The sequence below is a fragment of the Mustela nivalis genome (genome assembly GCF_964662115.1).
Source record: "Mustela nivalis genome assembly, chromosome: X".
In the NCBI taxonomy this organism is placed as follows: domain Eukaryota; kingdom Metazoa; phylum Chordata; class Mammalia; order Carnivora; family Mustelidae; genus Mustela; species Mustela nivalis.
The window spans coordinates 90,761,049-90,776,930 of record NC_139040.1 but is presented as its reverse complement, the minus strand read 5'-3'; the positions used below and the strand labels follow the sequence as shown (position 1 = coordinate 90,776,930).

The 15,882-nt window shown below is 35.9% G+C and overlaps 1 protein-coding gene and 1 pseudogene across 3 annotated transcripts in view; one reads left to right on the top strand and one right to left on the bottom strand.

The window, feature by feature from the left end:
* CCNB3 (cyclin B3) overlaps positions 1 to 15,882 on the top strand; it is a 49,625-nt gene that overhangs the window by 22,426 nt on the left and 11,317 nt on the right. For both annotated transcript variants that reach the window (XM_082716918.1, XM_082716917.1), the window contains exon 7: positions 102 to 194. In XM_082716918.1, coding sequence (XP_082573044.1) covers positions 102 to 194 — 93 coding nt within the window. The remainder of the gene's footprint in view (positions 1 to 101; positions 195 to 15,882) is intronic.
* Positions 12,306 to 14,998, bottom strand: LOC309856135 (large ribosomal subunit protein eL8-like; annotated as a pseudogene). The gene is made up of 2 exons: positions 14,266 to 14,998; positions 12,306 to 12,371 (listed from the first exon to the last, which is right to left on the bottom strand). The product of its transcript is annotated as a large ribosomal subunit protein eL8-like (transcript).

The window sequence follows — 15,882 nt, the reverse complement described above, 5'->3', positions numbered from 1 at the left end:
TTTTCTGAGATATTGGTTGCAAGTATTTTTTTTCTTAAATTACAATTTTTGAACTATAAAGAGAGTTTACGGATTAATATTTCTTTTTTTATTGCTGCCAGGAAAAGTTCATACTTAAAAAATACATGAACAGGCAGACTGACATCAGCAGTTGCATGAGGGCCATTCTTGTGGACTGGCTGGTAGAGGTGCAGGTAAGCCTGACAACTGGTGCTTTAAGGGGCTGCTCTTTTCTTTTCTGATTATTCATTCAGTATCACCAGATGCTAAGCATGGTAAAAATTTTCTGGGCCTACAGAGCTGAGCCTTCAGGTAGCTTATGATCTAGGGGGCAAGATAAGACACGCAGACATATGAGTACAATAAAAAATAGAATACCCTAGGTACTATAAGAATGTTATACATAAGATCCTGTGAGAACCCAGTGGAAGGAGACACTACTTCTAGAAAAGGCAATCATTATCAGAATTTTACAAAGTCTATTTCATGATTTGGATAGGGATCAGTGACAAAGCCTTTCAAGTTTTGGGTGAGATTGGTGATAGGAAGGACAGTGTGGCAGACATGGCAGGACCAGACACGGCAGGTAGCTATTTGCCTGGAGTTGGATGTTGAGGGAATATTGCTATGAGTACTTAGTTATCCTTTTACATGAAGGAAGGAGAGTCCAGAATAGTACCTGGCACATAGTGGAGTATCAATAAATATTTGTTGAATGAATGAAATCGAGTGGCTTGCTGTGGCATTTGCAAGAAAATATAAGGCATAGGCTATGCCCAGAAGAGTCTTAGCTACATAATTAGGAAGAAAAGGTAATATAGTCTAATATCCTTTATAGAGTATGAGAGGGGTGGTTCAGAGTCACTTTGAAGTAAAAGACCAGGAAAATGTAGTAGACATGATATATTTGGATATCAGTAAAGCATGAAAATGCCTCTCATCTTATGGAAATAATGAAGAATAATGAAGTAGATAAGAGCATAATTTGAGGGGGTGCCTGGGTGGCTCTGTCAGTTGAGTGTCCAACTCTTGGTTTTGGATTAGGTCATGATCTCAGGGTAGTGAGATCAAGCCCTGCACTGGGCTCCATGTTCAGTGGGGAGTCTGCTTGAGATTGTCTCTTTCTTTCCTCCCTCTGCCCCTCTTTCCCTGATCCTCTCAAATAAATAAATAAATAAATCTTTTTAAAAAGAGTAGAATTTGGGTAGATCTTACATAAGTGAAACTGATCCCAGAGATTGCTGATCATTATTAAGCTAGAAGGAGATTTCTAGAAGATTGCCAGTGGACTTTGTTCTAATCAACATTTTTATTAGTGATGTAAATGATAACAGAAAAGATAAACTCATCAAATATTGCATGGCATGAGACTAGGAGTAGGGACAGGAAATAAATGGATATCAGATGAAATATCTCTACTAGCTGGAATGATGTACTGAATTTTTTAAAAATTTAATTTAGTTTTATTTATTTATTAACATAATGTATTATTTGTTTCATGAGTACAAGTCTGTGAATTGTCAGTCTTACACAAATTCACAGCACTCACCATAGCACATACCCTCACCATTGTCCATCACTCTGCCATCCTATCCCCCCCCCACCCCCAGCAACCCTGAGGAACTGAATCTTTTTTAAAAAAGCCTTTGTTGTTATTTTTATTGCACAAAAATTCACATTCGTCATAGGAAAGTAATATAATTACCTGTGATCCCACAACTCAGAACCACTGTTAATATTTGTGTGTATATTATTCCTCCATTTCAAGTGGTAGTCATCTGTTTTAGGGGCACACTTCTAGTGCATGGATCATAGAATCACAGATACCCAGGTCCCATCCCATATTATCCAAACAGAATTGTGGGGGTATGGTGCAGGCATATACATATATTTTTTGTTTTTTTTAATATTATTTTATTCATCATAAGTGTACTCTTTAATCCCCATCACCTATTTCAGCCATGCCCCCAACTCACCTCCCCTCTTGTAACCTTAGTTTATTTTCTGTAGTTAAGAGTCTGTTTCTTGGTTTGTCTTTCTCTTTTTTTCCTTTACTCTTCTGTTTTGTTTCTTGAATTCCACGTATGAGCTAGATCATATGGTATTTGTCTTTTTTGGATGGACTTACTTCACTTAGCATCATATTTTCTGGCTCCATCCATGTTATTGCAAATGGCAAGATTTCATTCTTTTTCATGGCTGTATAATATTTCAGTGTGTATACATACCACATCTTCTTTATCCACTCATCTATTGATGGACACTTGCATTGCTTCCATAGTTTGGCTATTGTAAGTAATGCTGCAATAAACATAAGGGTGTGTGTATCCCTTTGAATTAGTGTTTTTGTATTTTTTGGGTGAAGGGGCATATAATATTTTTTAAAATTATTAACATATAATGAATTATTTGCTTCAGGGGTATAGGTCTATGAATCATCAGTCTTACACAATTCACAACACTCACCATAGCACATACCATCCCCAATATTCATCACCTAGCCACCCTATCCCTCCCCTAACTCCGCCTAGCAACCCTCATTTTGTTTCCTGAGACTGAAAGTCTCTTATGGTTTGTCTCCCTCCCTGGTCCCATCTTGTTTCATTTTTCTCTTCCTTCCCCCCATGACCCCTGCCCTGCCTCTCAAATTCCTCATATCAGAGAGACCATATGATAATTGTCTTTCTCTGATTGACTTATTTCGCTTAGCATAATACCCTCTAGTTCCATCCATGTCATTGCAAATGGCAAGATTTTGGGTTTTTCAATGGTTGCATAGTACTCCATTGTATATATAAAACACATCTTTATCCATTCATCTGTTGATAGACATCTAGGTTCTTTCCATAGTTTGGCTATTGTGCACATGGCTGCTATAAACATTCGGGTGAATGTGCCCCATTGGATCACTACATTTGTATCTTTAAGGTAAATACCCAGCAGTGGGATTGCTGGATCATAGGGTAGCTCTATTTTCAACTTTTTGAGGAACCTCCATGCTGTTTTCCAGAGTGGCTGTACCAACTTGCATTCCCACCAACTGTGTAGGAAGGTTCCCCTTTCTCCGCATCCTCGCCAGCATCTGTCATTTCCTGACTTGTTAATTTTAGCCCTTCTGACTGGTGTGAGGTGGTATCTTACCGTGGTTTTGATTTGTATTTCCCTGATGCTGAGTGTGAGCACTTTTCATGTGTCTGTTGGCCATTTGGATGTCTTTGCAGAAATGTCTGTTCATGTCTTCAGGGCACATATATTTTTATAAAGCTCCACAAGTGATTTTTTTTAAAGATTTTGTTTATTTGTCAGAGAGAGCACAAGCAGGGGGAGTGACAGATGAGGTAGAAACAGGTTCTCCACTGAGCAGGGAGCCTGCTGAGCAGGACCCTGGGATCATGACCCAAGCCAAAGACAGATGCCCAACTGACTGAGCCACATAGGCACCCCTCCCACAAGTGATGTCAATGTACACCTTTTGATAGAGAATCACAGTACTAGAAAATATGTATAGTGTTTTTATAACTTTAATTTTTATATTTTAAATAAAAATGGACTTTTTGGTATATAGTTCTATGAAATTTTAACATTTGTTTTGAAATGAGAGTCACAATAATTTGCAAAAAACAGTATAGGGAAGTCCTGTGTACATTTCACCTACTTTGTCCTGATGGTAACATTTCACGTAACTATAATATAGTGTCATGATTAAGGCTCACAGGCCTTAAATTTCATCAGTTTTACATGCATTTATTTGTTGTGTGTGTTTAGTCTGTATAGTTCTATCAAACATGAAAATTTTGTAAGCACTGCTACCACAGTTAAGACACAGAACTGTTCCATTACCACAAAGATCCCTCATGTTATCCTTTTATAGCAACAGCCATCTTCCTCCCCTCACCTTCCTGTCCCTGGGAACTCCTAATTTGTTTTCACATCTATAACTTTGTAATTTCACAAATGGTATATAAATGGAATCATACAGTACATAACCTTTTTAGATTGACTTTTATCCTTCACCATAATTCCCTTGAGATCCACCTGTAGGACATAAGAGTTCTGGTTGCTGTGTATCCTTGTCAGCACTTGGTATTGGTATATTTTTTAAAGATTTTATTTATTTATTTGACAGACAGAGATCCCAAGTAGACAGAGAGGGGTGGGAAGCAGGCTCCCTGCTGAGCAGAGAGCCTGGTGCGGGGCTCGATGCCAGGACCCTGAGATCATGACCTGAGCCAAAGGCAGAGGCTTAACCCACTGAATGACCCAGATGCCCCGATATTAGAATTTTTTTATTTAAGCCATCTAATAGCTGGGTAGAGGAGTCTCGACATAGTTTTAATTTGCATTTCCTCGAGGGCTAATAATGTTGAACATCATACTTGCTTGTCATCCATCTATCCTCTTTGGTGAAGTGTTTTAAGTCTTGCCCATTTCTTAAGTGGGTTAGTTTCTTTTCTTTTCCTTTTTTAAAATTATGTTCAAATTAGCCAACATATAGTATATTTTCTTTGTGTCAAGTTATTGAGAGTTCTTTACATATTCTGAATATAAACCCTGTGTTGGATATGTGATTTACAAATATATCCTATCAGTCTGTAACCTTTTTATTCTCTTATTTGGGTTTTTCACAGAGCAAAAGTTTTTTTTTTTTTAATTTTGATAGTCTAGTTTTCAGTGTTTTCTGTTATGGATTGTGCTTTTTAAGAATTTTCTGCCTAAACCTAAATCATGAATATTTTCTCATATGTTATCTAAAAGTTTTATAGTTTTAACATTAAATCTGTAATCCATTTTGAGTTAGTTTTTGTGTTGTAGGAGGTTTTTGAGGTCAAAGTTCATTTTTTTTTACATATGGATATCCAGTTGTTCAAACACCATTTGTGGGAAAATATACTTTTTTCCCACTAAATCGCTTTTGCACCTTTGCCAAAAATCAGTTGACCTTATATGTGTGGCTCTGTTTCTATACTTATTTCTATATTCTCCTTTATTGATCTGTGTCTGTCACTTTGCCAATATCACACTGTCTTTATTCCTGTAGTTTTATAGTAAGTCTTAAAACTAGGTAGTGTGATCCTTCCACCTCTGTTCTTTTTCTTTCTCAAAATTGTTTTAGTTTTCTAGTTCCTTTGCTTTTCTATATAAATTATAGAAAGTTTGTTTATATCTACAAAAAAGTCCTGCTGAGAATTTGATTGGAATTGAGTTACATCTTGTGCAGAAAATAGTTAATAGGCCAAATACTGCTATCCTTAGAAAGTCCTATTTGCGGGGTGCCTGGATGGCTCAGTGGGTTAAGCCTCTGCCTTTGGCTCAGGTCATGATCCCAGGGTCCTGGGATCGAGCCCCGCATCAGGCTCTCTGCTCAGCGAGGAGCCTGCTTCCCCGCCTCTCTCTGCCTGCCGCTCTGCCTACTTGTGACCTCTGTCTGTCAAATAAATAAATAAAATCTTTTTAAAAAAGTCCTATTTGCAAAGTTCACCTTTGTCTGGGCATCTGAGAAGTTGTCTGGTAAACATTTCCCTACACTTCTATAAAACCGTCCCTTAATGCTAACTGTGCCTAAACTCTTTGTATAAACAATGTGGTTTATTCTGAACTCTTGCTTTCCTTTTGTGAGTCTGAAAGTTTGGTACATGCAAGGCAGAGAGTGTTTACATGACCAGCTCCCGATAAAATCTTAGGCACTGAGTTTCCCTGGTAGATGGCACTTTATGTGTATTGTCACATTTCATTCCTGGAGGAATTAAGTACATCCTGAGCAGCTGACTCAATTGGGGTAAGACTCTTGAAAGCTTGTGTCTGGTTTTTGGCAAGTTTTGCTGATGTTCTCATTTACTTGATTTTTGCTTTCTATCTTTTGTTATAATAAATCATATCCATGAGTATGACTATATGCTGAGTCCTGTGACTAGGAATTGCTTTACCTTGGGGTGGTCTTGGGGACCATTAACACACACTTATGGGTGAATTTGAAAAGAATTAACATTTTTCCATGTTGAAACTTCCATACCAATGAATGTGGTATGTCCTTCATTTATTTTGGCGTTCTTTGATTTCTGTCTTTTTATTTTTAATTTATTTAAATTTTTAAAAGATTTTATTTATTTATTCATTTGTCAGAGAGAGAGAGAGAGCACGCACAAGCAGGCAGAGTCGGAGAGAGAAGCAGGCTCCCTGTGGAGCAAGGAACCTGGGATCATGGCCTGAGCCGAAGGCAGCTGCTTAACCAACTGAGCCACCCAGGCGTCCCAATTTCTGTCTTTTTACCATGTAGATCCTGTACATGTTTTGCTCGATATCTACCAAAATATTTTATTTTCTTGGACCTACTGTAAATGATATTTTTTTAGTTTAAATTCAGTTAGCCAACATATAGTACATCATTAGTTTCAGATGTAGTATTGTAAATGATATTTTTAAAAGTGTAGTTTTCCATTTGTATATTACTGTATGAAATACTTATATTTATGTATTGACTTATTAATTCTTAGGAGTGCTTTTGTTTTTATAGGTTTCTTGAGATTAGCTACATAGACAAATATGCTGTTTGCAATGGGGACAGTGTTATTTCTTTCTTTCCAATATGCATGATTTTAATTTCATTTTTGTGTTTGTTTCATTGCACTGTGTAGGACTTCTTTTATGATGTTGAATAGCAACAGTGAGAGTAGACCACCTTGCCTTGTTCCTGATCTTAGGAAGAAAGCTCTTAGTCTTTCAAAATTCCTATGATCTTAACTGTATTGTTTTTGTAGACACCCTAGATCAGGTTGAGAAATTTACTATCCATTCCATGTTTATCATGAATGGATGTTGAATTTTGTCAAATGCTTTTTTCCTCCCACGTCTGTTGATACAATCTTATTTGTTTTAGACTATTAATAGGACAGGTTACATGGATTGATTTTCAAATATTGAAGTAGCCCCATTTTGGGTATAAGCCCCACTTGGTCCTGGTGTATTATTCTTTTTATGTATTGTTGGATTTTATTTGCTAGTATTTTGTTGAGTATTTTTGTATTTGTGTTTATGATGGATGTTTCTCTGTAGTATTTTTTTTTCTTTTTTTTAAGATTTTATTTTATTTTTTTGACAGAGATCATTAGGCAGAATGGCAGGTGGGGGTGGGGGGAAGCAGGCTCCCTGCTGAGCAGAGAGCCCGATGCTTGATCCCAGGACTCTGAGATCATGACCTGAGTCGAAGGCAGAGGCTTTAACCCACTGAGCCACCCAGGTGCCCCTGTACTATTTTTTTTTTGTACTGTCTTTGGTTTTGTTATGAGAATGGTACTCACTTTAAAAAATAATTTGAGAGTATCCCTCTCTTCTATTTTCTGGAAGAGATGCGTGGAATTAATGTTATTTATTCTTTAAATGTTCTGTAGAATTCACGAGTGAAGTTATTTGGGCCTGAAGTTTCTTTTTCCTGAAGAATTTTAACTAAGAATATAATTTCTTTAATGGTTATTATAAGATATTCAAGTTACCTATTTCGTTTCAAGTGATTTTTGATTTGTGGTTTGTGGTTTTCAAAGAAATGGTCTACTTCATCTAAGTCCAATTTATGTGCATAGAGTTCTTCCTGTATTCCCCACTTTCATTCCTGATATTTGGTATTTGTGTCTTCTTTTTGTTTATCAATCTTGCTAGAAGTTTCTCAATTTTCTTGATCTTCTCAAAGAACCAGGTTTTCATTTCATTCATTTTCTTACTGTTTTTTTTTTGTTTTTAGTTTTATTGGTATTTGCTCCAATTTTTTATAGTTTCCTTTTGCTTTGGGTTTAATTTGTTCTTCTTCTAGTTTTTTAAAAAAAATTTTTATTTTTTAAATTTCTTTTCAATATACCAGAATTCATTGTTTATGCACCACACCCAGTGCTCCATGCAATACGTGCCCTCCATAATACGCACCACCAGGCTCACCCACCTTCCCACACCCCCGTCCCTTCAATACCCTCAGATTGTTTTTCAGAGTCCATAGTCTCTCGTGGTTCATCTCCCCCTCCAGTTTCCCTCAACTCCCTTCTCCTCTCCATCTCCCCATGTTCTCCATGTTATTTCTTATGCTCCACAAATAAGTGAAACCATATGATAATTGACTCTCTCTGCTTGACTTATTTCACTCAGCTTAAGGTGGATGCTTAGGTTATTGATTTAAGACCTTTCTTTTCTTTAATAGAAGCATTTAATGCTATACATTTCTCCCTAAGCATTGCTTTAGCTGCAAGCCACAAATTTTGGGAGACATCCTCTTTGATCCCTGGACTGTTAAGTTTGTCATTTGCTATCCAAGTGTTTGGAGTTTTTGCTATTATTTTTCTGTTATCGATTTCTAGTTTAATTCTATTGTGGTCAAAGAAAACACTATGATTTTAATTCTTTAAAAAGTTTAAAGGGTTATCACTCAGGAGATGGTCTGTCTTGGTGAATTTTCCAGGTGCACTTGAGACAATATGTGTTTCGTTGCTGTGGGATGGAGTGTTCTATAAATGTCAGTTGGATCCATTGGTTAATGTCAGTTTCTTCATTACCCTTGCTGTTTATCTGTGTACTAATTCTGTTGCTGAGAAGAGTACTGAAATTTTCAATTATAATTGTGAATTTACATATTTTTTTCAGTCTTGTCATTGTTTGTTTTATGTATTTTGAGGAACATACACATTGAAGATTAGTTATATCCTTTTTATAGTGTTTTTATGACTTGCCTTTTTTCTCATGTAACAATGTTCATGTAATTGTGAGATCTTTCCAGTTAAAATAACGTATTTCTATATCATTTATGTTGACTACATAGTATTCTGTTCTTTAGCTGTCCTTATTTATCTAACCCCCTATTAATGGACATTTAGGCTATTTCTAAATTTTACTCTTAGAAATAACCCTATAGTGAACATACATATGCTTCCATTGTTCATGATTGTACTGTTGTTTTTCTGTATTAAATTACTAGGAATAGAAGTATTAGATCAATACAATGCACCTTTAGAATATTTGTACATATAGGCACTGTTCTTCTGAAATATGCCCATTGTACTTTACTGAAGAAAAATTATTTTCTCATAATCTTACCAAGATAGAGTGTTATATTTTTTGCCATCTGATAAATGAAAAACTTGAATGTGTTATTTTAAGTTGATATGTAGTGGCATTGGCATTTTAAGGAGTTAGGTCCATCAGTTTTTTTCTTTATGGTTTTAAGATTTGTTTCTTGCTTTGAAAAGTCTTATCCAGTCATATTTATTTAAATATTTCTCTGATTTTTTTCTAGAACATTCATAGTTTCATGTTCACATTTAAATCTTTGTCTAGAATTTATTTTGATTTTGGTGTCAACACTTATACACCTTCCCCCAGTGATTATCCAGTAATTCTAATACCATTTATTTGTTTTCTTTATCCACTGGCTTGAATTGATATATATTTTTATTATTAAGTATAGCTGATTTACAATGTTATATTAGTTTCAGATGTACAACATAATGATTCAGTAATTCTGTACATTACTCCATGCTCACCATAATAAGTCTAATTACCATCTGTTACCATACAGCATTATTATAATATTATTGACTGTATTCCCTATGCTGTACTTCTCATCTGTGTGACTTAATAGTTTTTTAACTGGAAGTTTGTCCCTCTTAATCTTTAATCATGTATACTTGGGTTTGTTTATGGTCTTTCCAATTTTATTCTTTAGTACATTTGTCTATTCTAATATCAGTAGTATGCTGTTTTTATTATCATGGTTTGTAACACATTTACTGCCTCTTCACTTATTTTACAAAATATTCATGGTTCTCACATGTTAATTCTTCCAGGTGATCTGTAGAAAGTTTTGTCAGTTTTTCAAAAACAGCCTGTTGAGATTAATTCAAGGAGAATTCACAGATTGCTCAAAATCAAGCTTTCCAAACCAGTTATATCTGTTTTGTTACCAGGTCTTCTTTTTAATTTTAAGTTTTAGAAGATTTTTTCATATTGGTTTCACTGACTTGAAAGATTTTTTCTTGGGTATTGAGGATTTTTTTTTTTAATGTTATGGGTGTTATCCTTTTATCTTTAATTTTAAAATGTATTCATATATTGAGAAAGCAATTAATATATTTTCTGTACTTATTTTGTATTCATCTACTTTGCGGAACTAGTCATGGTTATTTAGTTGACTCTTGGATTTGATTGCTTATACTTTATTTAGAATTTTTGCTTCTGTATTCACAAATAAGATTCCTTTGTAAGTTTTTGGCGCTGTCTTTATTAAGTTGTGGTACTAGGACTGTTCTAGCCTAACATAATTAGAAAAATTTTTCTATAGTACTAAGTTTAACACAGGAATTATTTACCTGGGTGAATTGGCCCATGAATTTATTGATGCATCGTGCCATTCGTGTGATCATTCTTAGATAACTTTATAACATTGATGATTATTGGCTTACTAAGGATTTATTATTCTTCTTGAGTCGTTTTGTGGTTTATATTGTCTTTAAAAATCATCCAGTTTGTAGGTTTTCACAGTTATTGTCACAGACTGTATATGATATTCTTTTATAATTCTTTGTAATTATTTCTTTTGTAATTTAAAATGTGTGTGTTGTGTTAACTTGCTTCCATGTGTTTGCATACATGTGCATGCTGTCTTCAATGTTCCTTGCAAAGGTTTCGTTCAGTTTTCTGGGCAAAGAACCAGCTCATGGATATATTCATATAACTTTTCCTTTTTAAAATATTTATTGACATCTGCTTTCATATTTGTTATTTTACTCTTAGTTTATTAAAGTTTATTTTGTTGTTTTCCCTAGTTTCTTAAAATGCATGCTAAGTCTAATTTAATTATTTATGACTTCATAATAAAAGCTTTAAAGTACATATTTTTTTCTAAGTAATATTTCTGAGTACATCTCATTAATTTTGATAGTGTTGTAGCTATCTTGTTTTTTTCCTCAGTAATCTGTGTTTGCAATTTTTATTTCTTCATTTTGTTTTTTCTTTAAGAATAGTGCTTACCATTTTTTAAAAATGCTTTTCTTTACTTTACTTTGGTTTATCCTTTTGTTGCCAATTTCCAGATTTATCATACTGCGTCTTGAGAATGTGACCTGAATGATAATTTCTATTTTTCTTAAGTTAATGAGATTTTCTTCATGGCTTCTGACATAATGGATTTTTATAAATGATTCACTGATGTTTGTAGAAAATAGGTATTCTCTATAGAATACAAAGATCATTCTATCAATTAATTTTTGACTTAATAATTATTATATAATTTATATGGTAATTTATTTTTCTGCTTAACTTATCAAAGTCTAAGATCAATGTGGTAACCATCCACAATCATTGTTTAGTTAATTTCTCCTGGCATTTCTTCACCCCCTCTATCTCACCTTAAACCCTCTGCCCCATACAATTTTTTAACTATAAATTAATATATGCTTATAATATGTGTGTATGTATTCATACAGATTTGTGTATATGTATATGAATAAAATCAACTATTTTCTTCTTATTCCTCAGAGGTAACAACTATAAATAATTTAGTGTGTGTATCCTTCCGGATCCTCTTATGGGTATATTATCACTTTTATTTAATTTTGACTATCCTTTCTTCAAAAATCCTAAATTTTATGAGTAATGCATGAATGTATACACATATAGGCATATATACATATAAAAGTGCAGTTTTTTAATGAATGTGGTTTTATGATATTTTGTTATATTAATAGGTCATGCTGTACACATTGCTCTGCATTTTGTGGTTTTAAGAATGTCTTAGTAGGGGCACCTGGGTGGCTCAGTTGGTTGAGCATCTGGTTCTCCCTCTGCCTGCTGCTCCCCCTACTTGTGCACTCTCTCACTCTCTTTCTCTCTCTCTCAAATAAATAAATAAAATCTTTTAAAAAAACAAGAATGTCTTAGTAATCTTTCCATATGATTATAGGTCTATCTTATTTTTTTAAAGTGTTGCATAATATTCTATTAAATGGGTATAGCCCATTATTTAATCAGCTTCTCTAGTGAACCTGTTCTTTTAATTGCCTCTCAAGTACGATGAGATAGTTCGCACACTTTTAGTTTATTTCTGCTTCTATTTTTAGTCAAGATAACAGATCTTTAGATCTGTATTATTACTATTTAATACACTACCTTCCCTAAAATAATTGTTTTTGACATAGATATGTTTTCCTTAATTTTGTCCTGTATATCATGAGTCCTTTCAGTCTGAAGATTCAATCTTGCTTTGGCTCAGAGAAAATTTTTTTGAAAGATAACTTTGTATTACTTTCATGTTCACAAAATTCAACAGCATACACTTAGCCCAGTTTGGAGGCCAGATCTTTAACCTTTGCTTTTTCCAACTTGGCAATGCAAACCACCAACTTTATTTTATTTTATTTTAAAGTTGTTATTTATTTTCAGCGTAACAGTATTCATTGTTTTTTGCACCACACCCAGTGCTCCATGCAATCCGTGCCCTCTCCAATACCCACTACCTGGTTCCCCCAACCTCCCACTCCCCGCCCCTTCAAAGCCCTCAGATTGTTTTTCAGAGTCCATAGTCTCTCATGGTTCACCTCCCCTTCCAATTTCCCTCAACTCCCTTCTCCTCTCCATTTCCCCTTGTCCTCCATGCTATTTGTTATGCTCCACAAATAAGTGAAGCCATGTGATAACTGACTCTCTCTGCTTGGCTTATTTCACTCAGCATAATCTCTTCCAGTCCTGTCCATGTTGCTACAAAAGTTGGTATTCATCCTTTCTGATGGAGGCATAATACTCCATAGTATATATGGACCACATCTTCCTTATCCATTCGTCTGTTGAAGGGCATCTTGGTTCTTTCACAGTTTGGCGACTGTGGCCATTGCTGCTATAAACATTGGGGTACAGATGGCCCTTCTTTTCACTACATCTGTATCTTTGGGGTAAATACCCAGGAGTGCAATTGCAGGGTCATAGAGAAGGTCTATTTTTAATTTCTTTTTTTATTTTTAAAGATTTTATTTATTCACTTGACAGAGCAAGAGAGATCACGAATAGGCAAAGAGACAGGCAGAGAGAGGGGGAAGCAGGCTCTCTGCTGAGCAGGACCCTGATGTGGAGCTCGATTCCAGGACCCTGGGACCATGACCTGAGCCGAAGGCAGAAGCTTTAACCCACTGAGCCACCCAGGCGCCCTCTATTTTTAAATTCTTAAGGAATCTCCACACTGTTCTTCAAAGTGGCTGCACCAACTTGCATTCCCACCAACAGTGTAAGAGGGTTCCCCTTTATCCATATCCTCTCCAACACACGTTGTTTCCTGTCTTGCTAATTTTGGCCATTCTAACTGGTGTAAGGTAGTATCTCAATGTGGTTTTAATTTGAATCTCCCTGAGGGCTAGTGATGATGAACATTTTTTCATGTGTCTGATAGCCATTTGTATGTCTTTGTTGGAGAAGTGTCTGTTCATATCTTCTGCCCATTTTTTGATATGATTGTCTGTTTTGTGTGTGTTGAGGTTACGGGGTTCTTTATAGATCCTGGATATCAACCTTTTGTCTGTACTGTCATTTGCAAATATCTTCTCCCATTCCGTGGGTTGCCTCTTTGTTTTGTTGACTGTTTCCTTGGCTGTGCAGAAGCTTTTGATCTTGATGAAGTCCCAAAAGTTCATCTTTGCTTTTGTTTCCTTTGCCTTTGGAGACATATCTTGAAAGAAGTTGCTGTGGCTGATAATGAAGAGATTACTGCCTATGTTCTCCTCTAGGATTCTGATGGATTCCTGTCTCACGTTGAGGTCTTTTATCCATTTTGAGTTTATCTTTGTGTATGGTGTAAGAGAATGGTCAAGACCATTCCATGCTCTTGGATCAGAAGAATAAACATTGTTAAAATGTCTATACTTCCTAGAGCAATCTATACTTTTAATGCCATTCCAATCAAAATTCCACCGGTATTTTTCAAAGAGCTGGAGCAACTAATCCTAAAATTTGTATGGAATCAGAAGAGACCCTGAATTGCTAAGGAAATATTGAAAAACAAAAATAAAACTGGGGGCATCACGTTACCTGATTTCAAGCTTTACTACAAAGCTGTGATCACCAAGACAGCATGGTACTGGCATAAAAACAGACACATAGACCAGTGGAACAGAGTAGAGAGCCCAGATATGGACCCTCAACTCTATGGGCAAATAATCTTCGACAAAAAAGGAAAAAAGACAATCTCTTCAATAAATGGTGCTGGGAAAACTGGACAGCTATATGTAGAAGAATGAAACAAACCACCAACTTTAGATCCAAGACATTACCTCTCCAGTGACGGTGGATCTCATCCTACCTGTCGTTGTAATTGGTCCTAATAGCTTCCACCAGCTTAGCCAGAGCTGCTTTGTCTTCTGAGTTAGCCTGTGTGAAGGCGACAGTGGTGTAGGTCTTCCTGCAGACCAGACACCTCAGCCTGGCCTTCCCCTTGATAATGCAGTAGGGAACCCCCATCTTACGACACAGGGAAGGCATGAAGACAACCAGCTTAATGGGATCCACATCTTGTGCAATCACTACTAGCTGAACCTTCCTGTTTTCCACCAGGTGGTGATAGTATTAACCCCAACTAGAAGGATAGGCAGCTTCTTAGTGGGGACATCCTCTTTGCCAGTAGCTTTCTCTTCAGTCTGGGCCAACAATCCCTGCTTCTTCTCTTGCTTGGTCTCTGGTCCATATTTGTGGGCCAGTTTAAGCAGTTTTGTAGCTCTTTGGTGGTCCAAGGCCTGGGTGAACTCCTTAATCACAGGAGGCACTTTTATACATTTATAGTGGATAGCCTTTTGCTGCTGCAGCCTGATGCAGCAGGCCATTTGACAAAGTGGGTGAGGTCCCTTTTGGGCTGGATGTCCTGTCCAATGCCAGAATTCTTGGACCTTTTCTAAAATGGGGGATTGACCACCACCCTGGCCTCCTGCTTCTTCACAATAGCAGGGGCTGGGGCTACCTTCTTCTCCCCAGCCTTCTTTCCTTTTGGCATCTTGGATGGCTAGAGGAGAGACTGGCTCAGAGAAATTTTTATTATTTATTTCTCTTCAGTCTCTTATCTCATTCCGAGTGTGTGTGTATGTGCATGTGTGTGTATATATCTCCAGAATCTGTTCTTGTGTCTCAGGTTTTCATTTATTATCTTCAACTCTCTCTTACCTCTCAGTTCTGGGAGAATTTTTTAAAGCCTTTGGAATTATTGATTTGACTTTTGTCATAACCAAATGTACTATTCACTTCCGCTAGTACATTTTTAATTAAGTAATTGCTTTCTCATCAGAAACCAGTCTTTCTGGATCTGTTCTCTTTTCATACAGTGACCTCTCAGATCTTGTTAAGAGTGTACTTTTTAAAGTTTATTTCAGTTCTTTGAAGTGGAAAGGTTTCACAAGTGGACACTTGCTCTGGTTTCTCAGAACATTGCTTCTTGAAAAATTACTTGTTCTTTTTCATATAAATGGGTGATTTTCTCTATTTATTCATCTTTGCAGGAGATGGTTTTTGAGTTTTGGAATTTGAGATAAATTTTGTCAAACTTGTCTCCTCCTTTGAGACCAAGAGTACTCTTTATATTTTCTATAGTTATTTACTTATTTATTCCCTTTTGTTCCTTTTTACCCATCCCCAGGTAATCGTTTATGAAGAATTAGAAGGGTGTGCTAGCCAAGGGTGGTTGTGAGGGAGAAACCATTGCTACAGTGTTGAAAGGCTTCTTTGTTTGTTGTAGCTTCTTGAATTATCTAGAGCACTACTACTTTTCTCTAACTGGAACAAAGTCAGTCTCCTCATTTGGAGCCTGATGCTGAGGTGACAGAAAACCATATCATGTGAAGAATAGTTAAAGGAAGTCAAGTTATTTGGTCTAGGATGGAAATT